This window comes from Gymnodraco acuticeps, unplaced genomic scaffold, assembly GCF_902827175.1.
Source record: "Gymnodraco acuticeps unplaced genomic scaffold, fGymAcu1.1, whole genome shotgun sequence".
Lineage (NCBI taxonomy): Eukaryota > Metazoa > Chordata > Actinopteri > Perciformes > Bathydraconidae > Gymnodraco > Gymnodraco acuticeps.
In genome coordinates, this window is record NW_022989805.1 from 261,560 (window position 1) to 278,964 (window position 17,405).

General features: G+C 41.3%; 1 protein-coding gene across 1 annotated transcript in view; it reads right to left on the reverse strand.

The window, feature by feature from the left end:
* vwa8 (von Willebrand factor A domain containing 8) overlaps positions 1-17,405 on the reverse strand; it is a 44,453-nt gene that overhangs the window by 12,733 nt on the left and 14,315 nt on the right. The window contains exons 6-13 of the mRNA XM_034227601.1: positions 16,597-16,716; positions 16,033-16,100; positions 15,509-15,634; positions 14,239-14,348; positions 7,824-7,975; positions 7,471-7,675; positions 6,818-6,899; positions 2,919-3,123 (exon numbers count right to left, since the gene is read on the reverse strand). Of these exons, the coding sequence (XP_034083492.1) occupies positions 2,919-3,123; positions 6,818-6,899; positions 7,471-7,675; positions 7,824-7,975; positions 14,239-14,348; positions 15,509-15,634; positions 16,033-16,100; positions 16,597-16,716 (1,068 nt within the window). The remainder of the gene's footprint in view (positions 1-2,918; positions 3,124-6,817; positions 6,900-7,470; positions 7,676-7,823; positions 7,976-14,238; positions 14,349-15,508; positions 15,635-16,032; positions 16,101-16,596; positions 16,717-17,405) is intronic.

Sequence of the window (17,405 nt, forward strand, 5' to 3'; positions counted from 1 at the left end):
CGTCGGCTGCCCTTAAAGGCAATGTGAGCGTCCATTCTCATTGGATAACGGAGAATTGTACACCCGGAAGTAAGTATTCCCCTTACTGTCGATTGATTTTACAGTGATATCTGCACTACTCATCGACTAAAAAACACCAGATTATCCTTGTTAATTACACAACATTGATTGGTTTAAATTGTGTGCAATGCTTTTGTATTTTTCCCCTTCGATTCGGAGAAACAAATGTTTTTTCGGAGTAAAGGATAGCAGAAGACACTACACTACCCAGAATCCCCTGCTATCGTTTGGACTACACCATGTGCTCTGTTTGACAAACCCCGTGATAGTCCTCAAGCTCTATGATTGGAGAGTGTGCTCCGAGGGTTACGCCGAGCCTCGAACAGCACTTGAAATGGGATGGAACCACGGCAGACTGTCCAAAACTGGATTTGAACGGGTCCACCGTACGGCGACGAACCGGAGTCAGGTCGAGACCCCGATGAAGACGATGAGCATGCAGATGAACTTCCCTGAGACGGTTTCTGACAGTTTGTGCAGAAATTCTTTGGTTATGCAAACCGATTGTTGCAGCAGCTGTCCGAGTGGCTGGTCTCAGACGATCTTGGAGGTGAACATGCTGGATGTGGAGGTCCTGGGCTGGTGTGGTTACACGTGGTCTGCGGTTGTGAGGCCGGTTGGATGTACTGCCAAATTCTCTGAAACGCCTTTGGAGACGGCTTATGGTAGAGAAATGAACATTCAATTCACGGGCAACAGCTCTGGTGGACATTCCTGCTGTCAGCATGCCAATTGCACGCTCCCTCAAAACTTGCGACATTTGTGGCATTGTGCTGTGTGATAAAACTGAACATTTCAGAGTGGCCTTTTATTGTGGCCAGCCTAAGGCACACCTGTGCAATAATCATGCTGTCTAATCAGCATCTTGATATGCCACACCTGTGAGGTGGGATGGATTATCTCGGCAAAGGAGAAGTGCTCACTATCACAGATTTTTAATATTTGAGAGAAATGTTTATTTTGTGTTTATAGAAAATGTTTTAGATCTTTGAGTTCATCTCATGAAAAATGGGAGCAAAAACAAAAGTGTTGCATTTATATTTTTGTTCAGTGTATATGGCGCTGGCTAAAATAAGATAACTTTAACAAGATGCCTGTGTGCTTAGTACCAGGTTGTTATCATACCAGCAATGGGTCTTGCTCGTTCTTTCGCTTCCCGTCTGATGAAAGGACCAGGAGTGGCTGGATCAAGTTAGCTACCTAGCTAGTAGCTAGCACGTTAGTTAGCATTACAGCCTTGTCATTTGTATTAGTCTTAATATGAAGTAACATTAAGTAACCCAAATGTTAAACAGCAAGAGTAGTAGTCATATTTCGTGAACCCTTTGAAGAGTAGCCAACTGTCACCGGTGTGATCATTCTATAATACACCATTTAAGCCCGGGGGAGAAATGCTAACGCTACATTAGCATTTGCGATCTTTTCTACTTCACGCTATCTGCACAAATGGTTGACATTAAACATTAAAAAGACCAGGCAGTTCAGAGAGAATCAGAGGAAGGCAGGCAGCTTTGCATGACATTCTTCTGGACGTGTTTCATTGTGGTGATAGTGAGGGTAGTCAATCCTTTTGTTGACAAGACAGTAGTGACGGCCATCTTGGTGACGTGTGTTGTTCTGCGAGACCGGAGATGTAGTTCATTCAGCGTTTCACACAAACAAATGTGTTACTTCACAGTTTTACGACACATTTGTATTTTTTTGACTTGCAAAATTATCTTTTAAATCGACAAACATCATATGTGTAATTCGTGGCACAATTCAGACGGGATCGAAAGATAATCTTTCTCTCTGCATTGACTTCAATACATAATTTTTTCCGAAATAAGGTCCCATGGAGGTCCACCGGAAGGGGAGGGACTTCGCCACTATTTGAAAATGTAATACATCAGTGGTGATGTACTGTGAGGAGAGAATGCACCCCTTGGTGGTGGTGAGAGAAACTGCAGGCTGCAAGCATTTCTAATTATCATCCAAATCTCTCAACTCAGTGATTCAACAACTTCTAGATCAACCATTTAACCCGTGGGCATCACTAGGGACATTTATGCTTTCACGCTTTCTTAAAACATTTTTAGGATGTCAAAATCTTGACTTCTGACTCTTTTCTTTCAGAAGTTTGAAAAAAGGCTACATTTTGAGTATTTGAGAGAAAAAGTATTTTTCCGTAAAGTATTAGGTTAGTTTTTATATATTTGTATCCTCTCAAGACATCAGTGCAATTTTTTTCAGCACGAGGGTAACGATTCCCAAACAAAGTAATATTCCTACCTGTAAAGGTCTGCCGTCCTCCGTCCCAATCATTCTTATATTTCAATTATTTTGGTCAGAAAAAATGATTTTGGTCTGACAAGTCAAAATCTTGACTTCTGACATTTTTTTTCAGAAGCTTGAAAAAAGTCAAAATTGTGACTCTTTGACCAAAGGTGCATTTTTGTTTAGTTCTGAGAAAAAAGTCGGAATTTTGAAAATATTAGAATTTTGACTTTTTTCATAATTTTGAGGAAAAGTCCCAATTTTGACTTTTTTCTGAAAATCTTAAAATTCTGAGAAAACAAATATTCAGACATTTTTGGGGGAAAATGTGAACATTCAAAATAAATCCATCTTTTTTTCAGAAAATCAAAAAATTCTGAGAAAAATAAATAAAGCTAACCTAATATTAGATATTATTATTATTATTATTATCCACTTAAACTGAGTTAAATCTTTATACCAATTTTCGTCCTGATCATAACTACCAAATACTCTTCAAATACCAGTCTGTGTACATCATGTAATTATCTTCTAAAGAGCACTTTCTTTTCAGTTAACTTTAGCACAAGGGTAACGATTCCCAAACAAAGTAATATTCTTACCTGTAGAGGTCTGCCGTCCTCCGTCCCGATCATGTTCCTCCACTCCATTAGAGAGCGCTGCAGGTTGTCCAGTCCCGTCTCCCAGAGTCTGACGTACCCCCCCATATCCACCGTGACCACGCCCCCTGACCCCAGATCAGAGAGCAGCACGTCCGACTCCGACACCTTGGACAGCCAGCCGGTGTACGGAGACACCGTCACTGACCTGAGGAGCACAAAGAGGAAGGGGAGTCAACACACTGTCACAAAAAGGGCATCAAGACCAGGGTTGGAGTTATGTGGGAGCTTCCATAAAAGGAGGGTCTGAGCGCCTATGAAAGCAGTGAAATCATACATCTGTGTGGGTCGCTAATACATTACCAACAACCATTATTTTAATCACAAATAATGCATTTTTCAATGTAATGAGTATTATTTACGTTAACGAGGTAAACAGGCTAAAAGAAAAACATGTTTTCCAAACGAACTCCATGGTATTGTCTCTTGAATGACAATATGCCTGCAATTCACCTCCAATGTGTATAAATATCACCCTTTATTTACGTTATTACCCGGCTTTTATTGATATATATATCTCCGTCCCTAAGGTTACCCATTCATCTCAGATTATAACTCAAACCTCAAGACTGTCCCTAATTGTGACATTTAATCTTTTCTCTAATGTGAACTTTGATTATTTTTTAAAGATGTTCTCTCTGGGCTTTTCCTGCTCTTAAAATGATTAGAATCAGAATCAGAAAACCTTTAGGTCCCACAGCAGGGAAAATGTTGTGTTGTTTCCCCCAAATTGACGTAAATTGGTCAGAAATGTTATGAATTGCGGTGAATATTTTCATTTAGATGAGCCGGTAAAAATATGATATGTAACATGAAATAAGGCTAAAATCTTAACAAGTGACTTGCACAGAACATCCCAAAACACGTTGTCTCTTGACAAGATACATAATGTGATTTGACGCTACTATGTATCCTTTTAATTTGAGATTTTTGTCTTGTAAATTTACAATTTATGTAAAACAATATTACACAAAGAGGTAGGGGAATTAAAACACAGTAAAACAAGTAATAAAAAGGGCATCAAGACTGTCCCTAGATTAGAATTGTCTCTAATGTGAACTTTTATTGCTTTTATACAATATATGTATACAAAAAATATATGTTCTGCCCGGGCTTTTATTGGTTTAACATTTTAAAATGAAAGAAAAAAGTATTTTTTCCCCCAAATTGATATAAATTGGTCAAAATCGCAGTGAATATTTTGATTAAGATGAAAAGGTAAAAATCTGATATCCAATAGTAAATAAGGCAAACATGTGACTTACAGTACACAGAACATCCAGAACAATTATGTTCTGCCTGGTCTTTTCTTGGTTTAAAATGATCAGAGAAAGAAGTTATGTTTTCCCCCAAAATTGACGTAAATTGGTCAAAAATGTTATGAATTGCGGTGAATATTCTGATTTAAATGATAAAAGTCAGTTATCCAATATAAAAAAATAAGGCAAAGAACTAATTAAGTGACTTACACAGAACATCCCAAAAAATAAATGTTTTTGGACGATTTGACTGTTTTTGGGAGTTTAATCTCAGAGACCTTTTGATACATCTTTGCAAATACTTGATGCTATTATCTCAGAAAAAATATTGTATTTTATTTCCTTTTAATTTTGAGATTTTTCTCTTGCAAATTAAGAATTTTAATATCAGTCTAAATATTCATTGATATAATATTTGCATATATTTTTGCGTTATTGGATTTCTGATATGAGCAAAAGCTGTATTGCACTTTTTTGTAATGACAAATATTACACAAAAATATGTTTAAAATAGTCATTTGAAATAGGGCTGTGCAATTAATCGTATTTTAATCGCGATTACGATTATGGTTTGTGACGATTATGAAAACAGCATAATTGACAAAATACGATTATTTTGCTGGGTGCGCTTTCGCCCCTCCCTAAAAGCCCACTCGGCCACGTGGGAGTGACATGTGTTGTGAGTGTTCAGCGCAAGCGAAGATGTCAGAACAAGAGCAGCAACTCGTTAAAAAGAAGGGTCGCGGGGAGATTCCCAGTCGATCGCGAGATGTGTCTAAAAATAGAACAACAATATTCTGTTTTATCGTTAATGTCCTGTAACATAATGTTCCCGTGCCAGAATAATGCACTTGAACGCATCAAAGCTTTGTGATTGGCCGGCCTCACCCCATGTGTCCGGGCGTGGCTGGTGAGCAGTGCACTAGTTCGCTGACGTTGTCCGTGTCAACAGCATGGATGGTCAACAGGAGTGACAGTCCGCACACACACAAGACCGCAATTATGGCAGAAGCAAAAAAGCCCAAAATATATAACTTTCACTCCGAGTGGGAGGATCATTATTTTTGTATCTATTCCAATTCAAAGTCCATCTGTCTCATCTGCAATGCGAGCGTTGCTTTATCGAAGAAGGGTAATTTAGGAGCGGCATTTCAAAACAGTGCACAAACGCTACGAGACGGAATTCCCTCCTGATTCTGCCCTACGCTCCAAAAGGGGAGGGGCCTGAGAGCACAGCTAAATGCACAGCAGTCCATTTCCACCAGGCCCAACAACAAGAGCAAGGCTGCTACCAGAGCATCTTATCATGTCAGTCACGTTCTTGCGAAACACATGAAGTCTTTCAAAGACGGCGAAGTTGTGAAAGAAGCTTTCCTGGAGGCTGCCGACGCGCTTTTGTGGGACAGTAAAAATAACAGAAGCATTTCAACAGGTTTTTGATCTAATAAAAACTCAATTTAGATACTGTTATTAATCTGCTGTAAGTTTTAGTTTGTTTGAATTTATTCATGATGATTATTGTACAAAATGGTATAAGAATGCAAACATTAAGATCTGTTCTGTTTAAATTGATTATAGTCTATCAGTTCAGAAGCTAGTGTTGCTAGCATCCTATTTTAAAGGCATTTCTTTTTATACTCTAATAAAATGCAACAAAAAAAGGGTTTGATTCTATTAATGTTGTCTTTTTTATTGCACTGTTGTTGCAGCAGATTACTGTGTAGCTTCAGATCTGAGTTGTCTTATTAGTAAGCCTCATTTATACTTTTGTAGCAACACTATTTTTATATAATGGCAAAGAAAGGGTTCTTCAGAGTCTTTTCTTTTTTTCCTGTGTCATATGTGGCAGCACTGCCACAAGTTCCTCTTCAGAGAGGGTCTTCAGTACAGGTGGCAATATTGTCACCTGCCTGCGCTCATCTCTGAAACCAGACCATGTAAACAGGCTGGTATTTCTTGCAAAACATCTTTAAGAGATGACATGAGCAGCCCTACCAGCATTTGCCATGGTGGCCTAAACATTTTTATTTGGTCTTAAATTGTAGTTCAACATTTATTTCCTGTTACTTCTGGACCATGACGGTTGGCCAGCCTTCAACGTGTAACTGAGTGGAATATGTTGAATATGTTTTACCTTAATGTTGGCTATATGTTAAGGAGTGTTCAGTAGGTTGTGACAGTGCACTGCAACATGTTTGATTTCATTTATTTTGGTCTAATTTATTTTTATTTATCATATTAATATATGTTTAGTATGGTTTTGGAAGTGCGCTCCAACATATTTATTGATCTTGTTTATTGGTAAAATATTATTTGTTTTAAAGTTCAATAAATGGTCAATGAATAATCGTCAAAATAATCGTGATATCAATTATTGACCAAATAATCGTGATTATGATTTTTGCCATAATCGCACAGCCCTAATTTGAAACTTTAAAAGCATCATGAGACAATATATCTCTATGCAATGCTTTCTCTGCCCACTAGCTGGGGCTAGAGGGTTCAAAATGATGTTCTTATTATTATAAAGTATTATAAAAAGTCAGAGTAAGACACAGTGGGCCACAGGATGGGTGTGTTTACCTCGGGACGGGAATATATTTCACTGTTTTGGAGTTCAGATCAGTCACCTCCAGGTACGCCGCTGTCATCGGGGGAGTGACATCTGAGGGACGAAATCAGTTTGAATACATCTGTGACTGCACGATTTGCATGTCTGCCCGATTTGCAATGCGTGAGTTGATCTGCCGTATTGGACCGCTACGTACGGCAATCCAAGTGGGACATTTGACAAAGCTGCGTTTCGTAAAGAAGAAAAAAAAAAACGACCACATTAATCTGAACGAGAGAGATGAGTTATTGTTTCCCGATTATTTGAGAGGAAATCCTTTTAGTAGGTTAAGTACATTCTTAGAATAATAAATGAGACATGGAAAAACAAGAAACTGTAAATATATGCAATCATGTATGGCATTCATAATTAATATCTAATTCTTAACTGAATTGTTTTCATTTATTTAACATTAGAAATGTACTTTCATAAAAAAAGTTGATTCAAGAACAGAACTCTGTTATTAGATCCGTACGGACGTCAAATGTCCTGTTTGGGTTGCCGTACGTAGCTGTCCAATATAGCAGACCAACTCGCGCTTGCGCAGTGCAAATAGGGCAGACACAACATCTCCTAAACACATTTTTCTGAGCTCATTTTGTATGATCTGATGATGACCTCTGACCTTTGGGGTAGACCTCCTTCAGGGGCACCTTGTTGGGGGGGAGGGCTCGGACCACCTGATTGGCTGAGAGCAGACTGACACAGTTGTCCCGTTTGGGCGTGCTGGACCTGAGTCCGCCTCGAAGTAAGGTGTTAGCCCCGCCCTCAGCAATCCTGACCTCTGATAGGTCAACAGGCCTCTTAAAGCTGTACACCTCATTAGGGGACTGGATGAGAAAAGAAATAAAATAAAAAATCAAACACACACTTACAGTAGCTTAGCTGTGAGTGTGTGAATATTCATGAGTGCATCTCGAGCACCAATACTAGATTAGACCCCACAATTCCCCCCTCATGTCCTCCTATAATCCTCACCACGAGGTCTGGGAAGCCCACGACGATCCGAGCGAAGGAGCCGCTGTCGGACAGGATTCTGTTTGGAGAAACGATCTTCTGGTCCAGAGCGGCGCTCAGGTTCTCGTTGGGAAGCTGCTCACTGGACACCATCTGGGGAACAGACTCCTCCGCTGAGAGGGAGGGAAGAGGACAGACAGAGCATGATGGAACAGAGAAAACAATCATTATTACTGAAAGGTCCCCTATTATACTGTTTCTCATCAATATATCACAGGTCTCAGATATATACAGAGCCTGTCTCTGATTGGCTGAAACACCAAACAGATCATTGCAGCATTACCCATAATCCCCTCTGTTTCAGCCCTGTTTCCAAAATGCTGATTCTTTGTCTGTTACTTTAGATGAAAATAAGGAGCCCCTCCCCACGCCCCACTGAGAGACATTTGGTTAAAAAGAACACATTAGCCGCGTTCACACCGGAGTACTTTTCCCCGTACTTTTCCCGTTTAGTTCCGTTAGTACACCTTATGTCGCGTTCACACCAAAAAGAGTACTTAGTGCAGAGAAATTTTACCCCCATTTTTAGTGCCTGCTAGAGAGGTGGTACTATCCTGGGGGGAAAAAGTGCCCCAGTTCTGATTGGCTGGGACGAATTGCAAACCACGCTCCGTAAAACTCTGAAATGTTTTGTAGAGCCGCCTTTTTATTATCCTCGCATTAGCATTATTAGCATTAGCATTCGCCCCGCGCACAAACGCAGAGAGACTAACTTATGGCAACACAAAAGAAGACATGGGAGCGGTGGAGATGAGGAGGTGTCGGCGTTCTGGCGATTTACTCGGAAGGCTTCAGTAGAAGCTGCTGGGAGTCCCAGCAGCTTCTAATGAAGCCAGTCCCCAACTCCGGGGACTTCCGGCCGGGGACTTTGGGCGGCAGTATACGCCGTGAAGTGGTTTGCGGCCTGCCAGTAAACCCAAAGCAGAAGAAGAAGTGACGTCAGCGGCTCATTTGCGTAATCTTCCCTCAGGAACTTATGCTCTTTAGTTCCATAGGGGAACTAAGTGCTGGGAACTAAGTATGGCAAAGTACTTGGTGTGAACGCGGCTAATGGTGCTCTAGGAGGAGATTCAGGTGATAAGGAGGGGGGGGGGGGGGGGGGGGGGGGGGGGTTACCTTGGTTGCTGATTGGCTAATGGTTACTCAAGACAAAACATCGTTATGACATCATAAAGTGGCCAAAATCTGATCAGCTCATTTTCAGACAGGTTTTTATAGAAATAGATCAAAAAGAGAGAGAATCTTTGTTCCTAAAACTTTCCACAGAGGGGACACATGTTGATGTAGAAGAGACATGAAGAAGAGGGGACACATGTTGATGTAGAAGAGACATGAAGAAGAAGGGGACACATGTTGATGTAGAAGAGACATGAAGAAGAGGGGACACATGTTGATGTAGAAGAGACATGAAGAAGAGGGGACACATGTTGATGTAGAAGAGACATGAAGAAGAGGGGACACATGTTGATGTAGAAGAGACATGAAGAAGAGGGGACACATGTTGATGTAGAAGAGACATGAAGAAGAGGGGACACATGTTGATGTAGAAGAGACATGAAGAAGAGGGGACACATGTTGATGTAGAAGAGACATGAAGAAGAGGGGACACATGTTGATGTAGAAGAGACATGAAGAAGAGGGGACACATGTTGATGTAGAAGAGACATGAAGAAGAGGGGACACATGTTGATGTAGAAGAGACATGAAGAAGAGGGGACACATGTTGATGTAGAAGAGACATGAAGAAGAGGGGACACATGTTGATGTAGAAGAGACATGAAGAAGAGGGGACACATGTTGATGTAGAAGAGACATGAAGAAGAGGGGACACATGTTGATGTAGAAGAGACATGAAGAAGAGGGGACACATGTTGATGTAGAAGAGACATGAAGAAGAGGGGACACATGTTGATGTAGAAGAGACATGAAGAAGAGGGGACACATGTTGATGTAGAAGAGACATGAAGAAGAGGGGACACATGTTGATGTAGAAGAGACATGAAGAAGAGGGGACACATGTTGATGTAGAAGAGACATGAAGAAGAGGGGACACATGTTGATGTAGAAGAGACATGAAGAAGAGGGGACACATGTTGATGTAGAAGAGACATGAAGAAGAGGGGACACATGTTGATGTAGAAGAGACATGAAGAAGAGGGGACACATGTTGATGTAGAAGAGACATGAAGAAGAGGGGACACATGTTGATGTAGAAGAGACATGAAGAAGAGGGGACACATGTTGATGTAGAAGAGACATGAAGAAGAGGGGACACATGTTGATGTAGAAGAGACATGAAGAAGAGGGGACACATGTTGATGTAGAAGAGACATGAAGAAGAGGGGACACATGTTGATGTAGAAGAGACATGAAGAAGAGGGGACACATGTTGATGTAGAAGAGACATGAAGAAGAGGGGACACATGTTGATGTAGAAGAGACATGAAGAAGAGGGGACACATGTTGATGTAGAAGAGACATGAAGAAGAGGGGACACATGTTGATGTAGAAGAGACATGAAGAAGAGGGGACACATGTTGATGTAGAAGAGACATGAAGAAGAGGGGACACATGCTGATGTAGAAGAGACATGAAGAAGAGGGGACACATGTTGATGTAGAAGAGACATGAAGAAGAGGGGACACATGTTGATGTAGAAGAGACATGAAGAAGAGGGGACACATGTTGATGTAGAAGAGACATGAAGAAGAGGGGACACATGTTGATGTAGAAGAGACATGAAGAAGAGGGGACACATGTTGATGTAGAAGAGACATGAAGAAGAGGGGACACATGTTGATGTAGAAGAGACATGAAGAAGAGGGGACACATGTTGATGTAGAAGAGACATGAAGAAGAGTGGACACATGTTGATGTAGAAGAGACATGAAGAAGAGGGGACACATGTTGATGTAGAAGAGACATGAAGAAGAGGGGACACATGTTGATGTAGAAGAGACATGAAGAAGAGGGGACACATGTTGATGAAGAGAGAAGAGACATGAAGAAGAGGGACACATGTTGATGTAGAAGAGACAGGAGAAGAGGGGACACATGTTGATGTAGAAGAGACATGAAGAAGAGGGGACACATGTTGATGTAGAAGAGACATGAGAAGAGGGGACACATGTTGATGTAGAAGAGACATGAAGAAGAGGGACACATGTTGATTGATGAAGAGGACATGAAAGAAGAGGGGACACATGTTGATGTAGACGAGACATGAAGAAGAGGGGACACATGTTGATGTCGAAGAGACACGAAGAAGAGGGGAACATGTTGATGTAGAAAGGACATGAGGAAGAGCGGACACATGGTTGATGTAGAAGAGACATGAAGAAGAGGGGACACATGTTGATGTAGAAGAGACATGAAGAAGAGGGGAACATGTTGATGTAGAAGAGACATGAAGAAGAGGGGACACATGTTTGATGTATAAGAGACATGAAGGAAGAGGGGACACATGTTGATTGTAGAAGAGACATGAAGAGAAGAGGGGACACATGTTGATGTAGAAGAGACATGAAGAAGAGGGGACACATGTGATGTAGAAGAGACAAGAAGAGAGGGGACACATGTGATGTAGACGAGAATGAAGAAGAGGGACACATGTGATGTAGAAGAGGACATGAAGAAGAGGGGACACATGTTGATGTAGAAAGAGACATGAAGAAGAGGGGACACATGTTGATGTAGAAGAGACATGAAGAAGAGGGGACACATGTTGATGTAGAAGAGACATGAAGAAGAGGGGACACATGTTGATGTAGAAGAGACATGAAGAAGAAGGGGACACATGTTGATGTAGAAAGACATGAAGAAGAGGGGACACATGTGGATGTAGAAGGACAGAAGAAGAGGGACACATGTTGATGAGAAGAGACACTGAGAAGAGGGGGACACATGTTGATGTAGAAGAGACTAAGAAGAAGAGGGACACATGTTGATGTAGAAGAGACAGAAGAAGAGGGGACACATGTTGATGTCGAAGAGACAGAAGAAGAGGGGGACACATGTTGATGTAGAAGAGACATGAAGAAGAGGGACACATGTTGATCGTAGAAGAGACATGAAGAAGAGGGGACACAGTTGATGTAGAAGAGACAAGAAGAAGAGGGGACACATGTTGATGTGAGAAGAGACCATGAAGAAGAGGGGACACATGTTGATGTAGAAGAGACATGAAGAAGAGGGGACACATGTTGATGTCGAAGAGACACGAAGAAGAGGGGACACATGTTGATGTAGAAGAGACATGAGGAAGAGCGGACACATGTTGATGTAGAAGAGACATGAAGAAGAGGGGACACATGTTGATGTAGAAGAGACATGAAGAAGAGGGGACACATGTTGATGTAGAAGAGACATGAAGAAGAGGGGACACATGTTGATGTAGAAGAGACATGACGAAGAAGAGGGGACACATGTTGATGTAGAAGAGACATGAAGAAGAGGGGACACATGTTGATGTAGAAGAGACATGAAGAAGAGGGGACACATGAAGAAGAGACATGAAGAAGAGGGGACACATGTTGATGTAGAAGAGACATGAAGAAGAGGGGACACATGTTGATGTAGAAGAGACATGAAGAAGAGGGGACACATGTTGATGAAGAAGAGACATGAAGAAGAGGGGACACATGAAGAAGAGACATGAAGAAGAGGGACACATGTTGATGTAGAAGAGACATGAAGAAGAGGGGACACATGTTGATGTGGAAGAGACATGAAGAAGTGGATTTTGCATGATAATGACCTTTAATAAAAAAATGGTGTGCCTGTAATATCTCTGGTGAAACTCATATTTCTTCTTAGATAACGACTACATTCACCTTCCTCTGTGAGGTCTTCTGTGTTATTGCAGTGACTCGTGAACTTCCTGGTTTAAATTGTTGGCCGTTACTCATGACTTCACGTTGTGCTCTCAATAACTGTGACATGGAGCAGTATTAAAGTTTGATAGTGATGACATGGCTCCCTTTATGGTTTTGGTTTTGACTCCAGGGCAGTTGACAGATTGTCAGTGCGGACATACTGTATGGCCGCCCGGGGCACCAGTGTATTCTCCTTATGTCCGTCTGCTTGATGTTATTAAAATACATTATGTCTTTAATTAGAGCTGGATATAAACGTAAGAGCCTTTTTAATGTTTGCACAGAGCAGAGGGAGGATCTGAGGCATAGAGCAGATAACATATATGCCATAGGCATAGCATAGGTCTGGACATGTCCCGTCCTGCACATCAGAGGCCATGCCCAGTTTCCACAAATACGGGTATGGAGAAAGTGTCTTTAGGTTTTTCTGTCCTGTTTTGAGCATAGAAACACTGGCTGAGAGGGAGCAAACTCGAGAGGGGTTTTCTCCCCCTAGTAGCTCTCCTGGTAAAGCTCTCTCTGAGAGCTGGGTTTTTCCTCGGTAAGGTTCTCTCAAACTTGGTAAATATCTCTCGAATTTCTTTGTTGAATTCTGAGCAAATGTATTTGTTGAATGCTGATGAATTGTGTGTTGAACGATTATAACCCAGCCACCTATGAGGATGGTCCTCTGGATTGATGCTGGACATAGGTGTGTATAAGAATTGATTTGTTGAATGAACGTTTGAATGTGCTTTTTATTATCACCGGCCTTTTATGAGGAGATGCCTCTAAATTCTGTCGGACGATTTTAAATGTCACAACTGAATTGGGCAGTGGAAGTTACAATTTACTGTAATAAATGTAAGACTGTGAATTGAGGTTTCATATTAGTAATTGACGACAGCATGAAATATTCTGTATGATTGTCATGTTGTAACGAGAGAAGGTAAAACCCTGTTCAAGCGTGGACCAATTTTTCTTCAAATAAACTGATCCCACCCTTTGGATTGGGACAACTGAAAAGAAACCTGCGCTCTCCTCTCCTGCTTGAAAGGTAAGATTGCACACTGCCCCACTCACACTTAGGCAGGGCCACATCTCATTACTGATATCAAAAATCCTTCGGGATCGCTTAAACAGATTTAGCGGGTCGTCTGAATTGAAACAGCAGTTAATTGAACCTGGTTCTTCAGGAGTTAATAGAGGTGAGATCTTGCTGATGTTGGTGGATCTGAGCCAAGCAGTAAACTTACATGGACTCAATAACATCTGTTAGGTCAATTAGTAGGTCTGAGTCATTTGCCGGAATAAATTAACAGCCCTCCCGACTCCGACACCATCGTAGGGACATCTTCAAGTCTTCATCTGCTTCCACTATTTATTTAATTTTTACTTTATTATTTGCCCTTCTTGTTTGTTTGTTTGTTCACACCATGTAAAGCGGCCTTGGGTCCTTTTTAAAGGCGCTATAGAAATGTAATATATTATTATTATGATGACATCCTTCTGGTTGTATTCACCTGAGCTGGCTCCATGTCCCTGGCACACTCCGTCCTCACTGAGGCTGTGAAGCTGACACACTCCAGAGTCCTCAGCCCCCATGTGCATGAGCTTCGTCAGCAGGAACTTCCTACACACACACACACACACACACACACACACACACACACACACACACACACACACACACACACACCACACACACACACACACCACACACACACACACACACACACACACACACACACACACACACTACACACACACACACACACACACACACACACACACACACACACACACACACAGACACACACACACACAACCACACACAATACACACACAGACACACACACACACCACACACACACACACACACACACACACACACACACACACACACACACACACACACACACACACACACACACACACACACACACACACACACACACACACACACACACACACACACACACACAGTAAAGATTCTGCACTGACCCCCCCACCTTCAAAGCACTTACCAAAACACACCTCTTCAGACTGGCTTTTATTGTGTGAATTATGTTGTGTTGCTGTTTTAATATTTTAATTCAACTTTTTACATTTTATTGTATTTCCTTTTTATCACCACTGTATTTGAGCACCTGAAAAGGCGCTTAGAAATCAAATGTATTATTATTATTACAGTCTTAATCTATCCAACCATGTTTAAAGTGTATTTTTTCTGCTTTTTACTGACTTTGAATGATGTGTTCTTAATGCTTTCAATGTTTTTGTTGTAGTAAATGTATCATTAAGTCTCATTTAAGTATAACTTCCTTCTCTGGTTGGATTTTCCCGTGGTTTGAATTCACATCTAGCTTCTAATTCTCACTTCCTTAGAACAGACAGAAGGCTGTCTCTTCGCCCCTTGGTAGGATTTATATTAGATTTGTAATGTATGCAAGTTTCAAGCGTCTGGCCAACACTTCCTGTAATATATACTGTATGGCTGAGACCTTCCCCTTTCCTTGCTTTTGAGAGTATAAAGTGTTTGTATTTTCTGTTGTATGTGGTCAGATTTCTTTAGCACACATTGGTGCAGGTTATCTGTCCTCCCAGCTGGAAATAAGATGGATGCTGTTAAATGCTATAACTCTTTATTAAATAACACAACTTTGGTTTAAGCTTGTATATTTGTTCTTTTCTTACCAGAAGGTGATTACTGTAAGAGAGGGATTTCCAGCACAGTTTATACTTTGAATTGCCGTATTGATAAAGCCCCTCAGAGAGATGTGTCTGACTCACTTGTTGGAGTTGCTCTCCTGCAGCAGCCAGCGGTCCTCGGCCACCAGGAAGACTGACTTCAGGTTCACCGGGAGAGAGATGGTGTGCACACTGCCCTCCAGAACATCCAGCACATCCAGCTGGTTCCTACACACACACACACACACACACACACACACACACACACACACACACACACACACACACACACACACACACACACACACACACACACACACACACACACACCACACACACACACACACACACACACACACACACACACACACACACACACACACACACACACACACACACACACACACACACACACACACACACACACACACACACACACACACACACACACACACACACACACACACACACACACACACACACACACCACACACACACACACACACACACACACACACACACACACACACACACACACACACACACACACACACACACACACAGAGATGAATACCAGCGCGTGACTGAGATTGGGCTGTTTCTCTACTTTAGATCCCGTCACTCACCCGTCCTCCTTATAGAAGAGGAGCCAGTTTTTGTGGGAGAAGTCGTGACACATTCTATGTCCTCCTTGCTGAAAAACAACAACACACACATTCACTTTTAAAACACTTTTTGGGAAGCACATGTTGTTTATTTTCATACTGTGAACATTGCATATTCCTCTGTATGTTGTGACCATGTCTGCAAACCATTACCTCGTTTAAACGGCACAGCTCTTCCTCTTTAAAGTCTCATATAAACTGCACATAGTTAATTATTAAGAGTGAATTGTTATATTTTCCTTGTGCTTAACCTTTTTGTATATTTTTTATATATCTACTATTATTTTTGTAGTTTTATATCGTACAATATTTGCTCCTTTTGTACCACTTAATTCCTCTTACTGTGTTTATGAATGCACCGTACACACCAGAGCAAATCCCCTCTATGTGTAAACCTACTTGGCGTTAAACCTGTTTCTGATTCTGGAAATGTTTATCACATCTTCATTGAAACAAACAACGTGAATTGGACATTCTTAATTTAAGAATTTAATTTAAGAGTTGTGTAACAGTGTGACCTCTGACCTGTGGCTCCTTGCTGCTCCACCAGTTGGAGGCTCTGCTTTGGGGCTTCTCGTCCTCTTGAGAGAGGAGGAGTCTCCGCACGGCGCCCGTCTCCATGTCGATGTGCAGCACCGTGTTGGTCTGGAGGAGGAACACATTCAAAGAAAGTGGAGGGTAAGTTTCAGAGGAAGACTCAATTCAGAGTAGTTTGCTATAGCAGCGGTTCCCAACCTGTGGGCCGCGAAGGCATTTGCAAAACATTATGATTTGTGTGGAAACATTTAATTATTAAGATTTGTTTTTCTTTGAACTTCCTTTATTTTTCTCGATCTTCCTTAGCAACGGTCATTACAGTCCTTGACAGCGGTCTGTTCTACTGGGTTAACAACGTGTCACATGTTCTGAATCGACCAATCAGAACTTTATTTAGGCTCCGTATTGTTTATGGTAAAATGTGAGCCGCGAACATTTTTAAGATTCTTAAGTGTGCCCCGAGTTGAAAGAGTTTGGGAACCACTGTGCTATAGAATTCATATATGTGTATACCCCAAGAAAGCAGAGCTATATTCTGTGCAGTATATGTTGATATATTATTTAAAGTGGACCTATCATGCTATATTTGAATAATATAGTGTAGGACCATACCTATATAAGGTATATTTATACTTTTTATTTTTCAAAATACCAAACAGATCATGCATTTTAGCCATTCCTCATTTCGCTCAATTTAAAACAGTCTTTGCACGGGCTGATTCTGTGAGAACAGAACCATCTACAGGCCTGGCATATGTACTACAGCGTCTCCAGCACTTTCGAATGGCAATGTCCGT